Source organism: Tiliqua scincoides, chromosome 3, assembly GCF_035046505.1.
Source record: "Tiliqua scincoides isolate rTilSci1 chromosome 3, rTilSci1.hap2, whole genome shotgun sequence".
NCBI lineage: Eukaryota > Metazoa > Chordata > Lepidosauria > Squamata > Scincidae > Tiliqua > Tiliqua scincoides.
Window position 1 is genome coordinate 65,187,265 of NC_089823.1, and position 7,500 is coordinate 65,194,764.

Sequence of the window (7,500 nt, forward strand, 5' to 3'; positions counted from 1 at the left end):
TTGAAATACCTAAACTGGTCTTTCAAAATTCTCCAAGACTAAGCAGTAGCCCAATACTCCTAGGTGCCCAGGGAAGCCATTGCATACAACAAACAGGTTACCGGGATTCACATTCTGAAGCCTGTTGGATCATGTGAATGGCCCTTGGGCTCAGTTCTTCCATGCTTTGACAATTCTCAATTCTTGACCTCATCCATAGGCTTGGTCCATCATGCTGGGCTGATTTCAGCTGTGTGAAAGTAGCCTTTGAGTTGACCCTTGATCTAGTGTTGATGCCCCAAGTCTTCCCACTGCAGAAATCAGAGCTGGAGCGAGATATCCCCAAATGGTTGAGAACCAGATAATTTAACAGAATACGTAGCACGTGAGCACTTTTTTCATGCAAATTATACATAAAAGAACGGGAATGCTAGGAGAAATATCAATGATTCTCTGGGGATTCTCTGCCCCTTCATTCTGTGAAGCATTTCCCACCCAACCCCTCAACATTTCTTCTGGTTCAGTTCAGAGTGAGAAATTGCCTTGCTTTGATAAAGGCTCGAAACACCAGGGGACCTTTTGGGCATACTGATAATGTTCAAAGCAGCATCCTTTCCCCATGCATTCATCAGCTGTGATGCCAGGATGCCCACATTGGACTCTCTTATTTGGTGCCATTCCACACGGCTTGGCAGGTCCTTAAAACAAAAGAAAGTTTTAAAGAAGAACCTCTGCCTTGCTTCCTTTTTCAGCATTTACTGGGTGTTGAAATTCCACTGAAATCCCTCTGAAAAGATCCCACAGAAGGGCCCCCCCCCCGCCACAGCAAGCTGTGCTCAACTGAACAAATTGTGCTGTTGCTGTCTTCCCCCATTCCCCCATCCTCAGTTGGGCTTCCTCGAAGGCAGGAGCCTCAAGGAAGCCTGTTTATGATGTGCAGGGGAGGAGACTCCTGGGTGCTCCTCCATCAGTTTCCCAGTGGCATGAGTGCCATCAGTTGCTTTGCTCTCCTTCTCCAACCAGGTCCCCATCCAGGTCAGGGAAGAAAAGTGAAACAATATTGGAGGGTGCTCCTCTCTCAGTGCCACCAGGGGTCTGAAGCAAGAGAAGGCTCCATTGCTCCACATGGGAGAGTGTATGCTGATGCATAAAACTGGTTTAAGTGTTCCCAGATTTTGACACTGCCCCCCCCCAATTATCTTCCTCCCAGTCCATTTTAGATTGTAAGCACTTTGAGGGCAGGGACCTATCTTTTTTGTTTACCCAGTAAAGCATGATATTGGTGATTTTTTTAGCCCTGTAAAGTGCTATGTACTCTGACAGTTGTATTAACAATACATTCTAATAATAGTCTTGGTAAGCATTCTATGTTTTCTTTTAAATTTGTGAGATACAAATGACTTTGTTTACTGGCCATCTAAAGCAGATCCTAAGACCCAAATTAGTCATTACATTAAATGCACTACTTTTTTTTACTTAAAAATTTGTTTGTATGGGAGGGCTGATCAGCATTGAACTTGATGGTGGGGAAGGAGTATTCACCTTTCCCTATAGTTCTGCAGTTGTGTTGAAAATGGTGTCCCCAGATCTTCTATTGGTCCCAGGATGTAAGCTTTATAAATGGAAGCTCCCCTCCTAGGACTACTTTGGAGTTACAATTCTCATCAGGAGCACACAGTGCAGCAGAAAAGGGCAGGAGGTCTGGTCTAGAGGGTAGAGTCTCCCTTGGCTGGAAGATAACATCAGAAGGTCCCCAGTTCAAGGACACTGGCAGCTCCCTGAAGGGCTGAGAATGGCGAGACCTTTGAAGCAGCTGACAAGCCCAGCTGAGTGATTCCACCTACTCTTGGTGTGAACAAGAAGCGTCTTGGCTGCTCTCCATGTGAGAAATGGAGCTGCTTGCCAGTCTGCGTGGGAGAACTGGAGACCAAGTGAGACCAAACCAGGAAGATCCATTCTGAAATGTTGTTGGGTCTTGAAAGAGAGAACCTTTATGACTGTAAAAATTCCCTTGATGGATTTAGAAACGCCTTCCTATGTAAACCGCCTTGAATAAAGTCAGAGGAGTAATCAATGACCAGAAAGGCGGTATATAAATTATTATTATTATTATTATTATTATTATTATTATTATTATTATTATTATTATTATTATTATTAAAAGGGCTAAATAACTGCATTTCAGATAAAACAAAGCTGTGGTACTAAACCTTGTGTCTAATGAACTGCATAGTTTGCTCTTAAAATGTTGAAGGCTAGCGTTGTATACCTATTCAATATTATTGAAATCTTTTCATTAAAATCTCTGCTTCTAGGATCATGTAACTGCATGTAAGATTTTAGCATTAATCAAGACATGTCCACATTAATCAAGACATTTGATATAAAAGATATTTCAATGTGGTTTGCTCAATGGCATTCTGCATGAAAATATGCATCTCATTTTCTGCATGAAAATATTGCATACTCATAGTAGATGTGAATTATGATAAACCCATAGCTATCTCCACACTGATATCTCGTTAGGCACATTCGTCTCTTTTTTTGTTTCAGATGTGTGTATCTTGCTGTTGCAAACAACATTATTCATTGTGTCAGTTAGAGTTGTGTCATTATTCATACCTGTGTCAGTTAGAGGGCGAAAGCACCACCGAGTACTAACAACATATGAATTGAAACAACATCCTCTTGCTTGGCATTCCTCAGCTGTGATGCCCAGGTAGCCACATTCTTCTCTTGCACTCCTGTCCATTGTACAAGGTTGGGAAACTGTTCAGAAGAATGAGCCATGTTATTGCAACCCTTCATTTTTTCATAGATTTCACATTGTTTTTAGCCAGTGGTAAGTATTACAGGGCAGGCACCTTTAAAAGTCTTCTTAGAAACCACTACTTAGGCAGCCACAGTTAACCTTTGGTCCATGAACTATGCCAAATCATATTTTCTGAATTTTCTGGTTCCTCAGTTTTCGGCAGAAGTCCTGGTTGTTTGGAAGCCTGAAGCAGCAGGAGGACTCTTCTGCAACATCACTCAGAACAATCAGCAGGCAAGAGCCATGTGCCTTATCTGCTCTTGGAAGGGAAAACAGAGGACGAAGACCATTCAGCAGTGGCGTACCTAGGGGGGGCAAGGGTGGCAGATGCCCTGGGCATCACAAGTGCAGGGGCGCCATCACCAACTTCAGCCTTCCCTCTGCCCATTTTTTATCTTCTTTTTTTTCAAAGAGAAAGATGCCGGCAGCAATGCTGGCTTCTTTCCTTTTATAAAAAACAAAAAACTCTCCTCCTGATGAAGAAGGTGGCAGCCCAGAATCAAGCTGAGGGTCAGAATCATTCACTCCAGGTGTGATTCAATGCCACTCTGGGCTGCCTCTTTTATCTCTTCAGAGGAAAGATGTGCCCCAGACCAGCATTGCACTAAGAGTTGCAGCCACTCCCGGCACAATTCCACACTGCTCTGGGCCACGTCTTTCTTCTTCTGGGTGGCCCAGATGGAATCGTACCAGGAGAGGCCTCAACTCCCGGTGCAGTTCTGGAAGTGATTGTGGTGACATGATGACATCATCGCAATTACTTCCATGTCAGGGGGCAGCAAAGTGGGAGGTGCCCCGGGTGGAAAAAGCCCCAGGACTGTCTCCGCCATCCAGTCAGGCCATCTTCATTGGTTGTCAAGAGTTTAGCAATTGAGGCAACATGATTGCACATTGGCCTACCCCCCTTTTCTTGAATTCTTGGAAAAATTCAGAGTAAATCCACGTAAGGATTTATGTGTAATCAGAGTAAATCCACATAAGGCCATTACCATTATTTACTGGGGGGTAGAAACAGCTTGGTACCCCGAGAGCCTTGGAGTCAAAACAGCATCCAATTCTTTTGCACCTCTTGCGGGTGATACCTGGATAGCCACAATCCATTCTTGCCTGTGGTTCGATCATTTGCTTGGCATAGTGGAGTGAAACTATTGAAAACAAAATCCAAGTCATGTTGAAACCTCTGCTTTTAAATAGCTCTCTTAGCTAAGATTGACAGCATTCTTCCTGCAATAAGAATAACTCACTACAGTTTTAAATGAACTCCCACTCACCACATGGCAGCTGAAAAAACGACAACTTAGGGCTGTTTTATGCTAGGAAACCCTCAGTTTACAAACAATGTGGAAGAGGCAGCATAGCTATCCCCCAGCAGCAAGGCTTCCCTCCACTGCAGCAAGACTACCTATCTTTATGAATCACTGGGGGGGGGGCGGTCATGTCCTGGGGGCACAACGTTTTTGTTTTGTTGCTTGAATTTCTTTTCATTTCCATTTGTTTCATTCTGTCACATTCACAGGGCCAGTGCAAGACCTCCTGATGCCTGAGGCAGCCTACCATATGCTGCCCTCCTTACCCAAGGCTGTGCCTATGTCTACCTGCCACATTGTGGGAGGTTCCCCTGCTCGCCAGAGCAGGTAAAATTATGGGAGAGCCAGGATGGGGTGCTGGGAGGGAGGAACAGAAGCAGGGCGAGGGTGGGAGAGGTGGGTGGATTGGATCCCAGGGAGGGGGGCGGGACTGGTGGCACTGGTGCCAGCAATATCCTAACCCCCTTTCCAGGCTTGAACCTATGGTGTGGGTCAATGCAGATCTATGCCAGCAAAATAACTATTGGAGGCAGTGGCATCACTAGGGTTTGTGTCACCCCTATGATGGACTTCCTCCCATGGAGTGGGGAGGGGAATGCCCCAAGTGGTGGGTGTGGTGATATACCATTGTCCCACCCCTGTTGAGTTTTTTTGGCTATAACTTTTGATAGAATAGAGATTTTTCAGTGTGGTTTGTTTCATTGTATTATGCATGAAATTACATATAAATTGACATATAACATGATGGTATTATTCAAAAATACCAAGATTTAAACAATTTTGACCAGTAGTGTGTAACCCCCTGCCCCCGTGCATGTCACCTAGTGTGGCCTGCACTCCCCTAGCAACACCACTGGTTGTAGGTCTGAATAGACCCACCTGCGTCGTGGAAGCTTACCTCTAAGTAAGGGAACTATTGTTCCCATTCTAGAAGAGACCTCCTTGTCTCTTTGTCGTCTCTCCTCGTCTCAGATGCGCTGACACACAGAGGCCAAATCCAGTCTCAGTGGCAGCTTTCCCACCGAGTCTTGCATCGGCCCAGCTGAAAAGGTAGGTGTGGGGGAAGAGGCGGGAGGGAGGCGTTCCTGGGTGGGGGGAGGGCCCCGGGGGCGGGTGGGCAGGGAGTGGGAAATGGGGCTGGATCCCAACCCCCATTCCCAGGGAGAATGGAGCTATTTCAAGCTGCTCCGCTCTCCTCGGACTTGGGGCGCAAGTCCGAGGAGACCCATAGGGGCCAGCAGCCCTTACCTGGAGGTAAGGGGAAATGTTTCCTCTGGCTGAGCTGCTTCTGGCCACTATGCTGGATACTGCACAAGCCTCCTGGCTTGCCTGTTCCAGCTCAGGACAGGATTGCGCCCTAAGAGCTTTAGTTCTTGCTTGGAACTTTTTTCTGTAGTGCCTAGAATTGAGACTGTGATGGTCTTGATGTCAACAAGTGTGTGCGTTTTCAAATGTCAACCTTTTCAAGTACACACATGCATTGAGTAAGCCTCAGCCACATCCAGTAAGCTTGAGAAATGTACTATTGAACAGCAAAACTATGCTACTTCTCTTTGCCCGAGTTAGTAAATCGGCTTCTTACGTCGTGCTCCAGAAGGTTTGAAGCACCAGGGAACATCAGGCACTGTTGCATCAAAGCAGCACCCTTCCGCTGTACATTGCTCTGCAGTGATGCCTTCAGATTCAGAGTCACATCGCTCTCTGTCTTTGTCATCCATTAGGCAATTGCATGCATCTGTTCAGGAAAAAAAGAAAAGTAAGCTCCTTTTGGTTCTCCACTGGCTTTTCAGTTATTCATCCCAGAAGCTAAGGGCCCAAAATATTGTTGCTTCTGATGATCACTTCATATCCAAAATATGGGGAGGACCCCCAGGACAGCACCTGTGATGTGACCAGCATCTTGTTGTTCCCATACAGCTACTTGTATAGAATATTTAGGAGAGTAATTTTGCTCTTATGTCTTGGTAATTCTTTTGTCTGGTTAATTCAAAAGTAGAAAACCCAAGGTCAACTCTTTGAAGCTCCCCTTGTCCATGGGTTGAATAAGACATGCAGAAATCTTGGAAAAATAGCAAGTTTATTTTGAAAAGGGGAAAAGAAGCAAAACAGGCAAACAGGAAAAAAGCAAGCAGTCGTACACAGAAGCAAAGTGGAAACCATAAAATCTGAATACCTTGGCTGGAAAAACCTGTCTAGAAAAACACTTCAATGCAGTTCCTCTTTCCATCTCTAGAGGAACTGGAGGGGTATTCAGCAATGTATAAGTCGCACCAGTTAGTGCTGGAATGGAATGCATTCTTGTTCCAAGTAGCGAAGTTTTCTTTCTGGAATTTGATGGGTTGAAAATTTTACCCTTCTGGCTGGCTAAGCAAAGGCAGGAAACTTGGGTTCAGCCTCTTGAACATTCACTTGGCCATGATCCAGAGTTTGGACTTGACCCATATACAGGCGTAAGCAAAATTCAGCAGAGTGCCAGTGGTGTCTGCCTGGATTGTTTCCTGTCAAATACACACCTGTACTTAAATTCTTGCAGTGGACATGCAGGTTACTGAGGTCAGTGTGGAGATGCTGCCCAAGCTGACTCATTCAAGCCAGCACACACGGGGGGGGGGCATGTTAATTAGGGTGAAGGTGCCCCATTCATCACAACTGTGTCCATCCATTCATCACCATCATTCAGATTTACCTTGGATTGTTTATTAAAAATGATCAATACTTACATGGTGGATGTTTTCCATTTTGGGGGCAGACAGATTTTAAACACAGAGCAGCAGCCAACAACCAGCATATCTTGTATTTCATGACTAAATCTGGCCTGGATACTTTAATTCTCTGAAAGGATACTGATCAAAAATTAAATATTTATATTTATATACACTGTACCTTTTAACCCTACATTGCTATAATACAAACACCAAACTCATTCATTCCTTTTCACCCTGTCTTCTAAAAAATGTCACAGCACTGAAAATGTAGTTTCTCTTGTCATGTTTGGTCAGTATTGAAATACCAATGGTTACACGACTAGGCATATTTCTGTTCGTGCTGGTCTGAGTTTCTTTACAGTTGCCATGTAGTTTAAAAGAGATATGCTCTGGTCAAGAACAATGTGAATTACCCTTGCTGGATCAACTCGGCGCACACATCTTTTAACAAATGGTTGGTGCTGTCAGTCCTAGCAGTGCTACTCATCTCACTGATGGTGCCAAGTTGCTGGAGGCCCTTGGGCAAAGCCCTGTCCTGGTGCCACCTTGACACTACTACTGCCACTGGTACTGGGTTTAGGGGTTGGCCTGGTTAGATGTACCCTCTGATGAGCATGGATCCTTGGCCAGTGCCCACTTTGGCCAACCTCTGGTGCCACTGCTGAACCAACTCTTTGGGGAGTAAAAATAGTGAATC

The 7,500-nt window shown here is 45.0% G+C and overlaps 1 protein-coding gene across 1 annotated transcript; it reads right to left on the reverse strand.

Moving 5' to 3' along the window:
• Positions 1 to 504: 504 nt before the first annotated feature.
• On the reverse strand, positions 505 to 6,900 carry LOC136645448 (putative gastrointestinal growth factor xP4). The gene is made up of 5 exons (XM_066621693.1): positions 6,819 to 6,900; positions 5,681 to 5,833; positions 3,781 to 3,936; positions 2,602 to 2,748; positions 505 to 677 (listed from the first exon to the last, which is right to left on the reverse strand). Exons 1-5 carry the CDS (start codon positions 6,898 to 6,900, stop codon positions 505 to 507), a joined length of 711 nt encoding a protein of 236 aa, XP_066477790.1.
• Positions 6,901 to 7,500: the final 600 nt, after the last annotated feature.

Coding starts and splice junctions, on each gene's coding strand:
- LOC136645448 (XM_066621693.1), bottom strand. CDS start 6,900: ATGAAATACAAGATATGCTGGTTGTTGGCTGCTGCTCTGTGTTTAAAA. Junction 5,834..6,818: donor AAATGGAAAACATCCACCAT/GTAAGTATTGAT, acceptor TTTCCTGAACAG/ATGCATGCAATTGCCTAATG. Junction 2,749..3,780: donor CTACCCCCCAGTAAATAATG/GTAATGGCCTTA, acceptor TCTTCTGAACAG/TTTCCCAACCTTGTACAATG.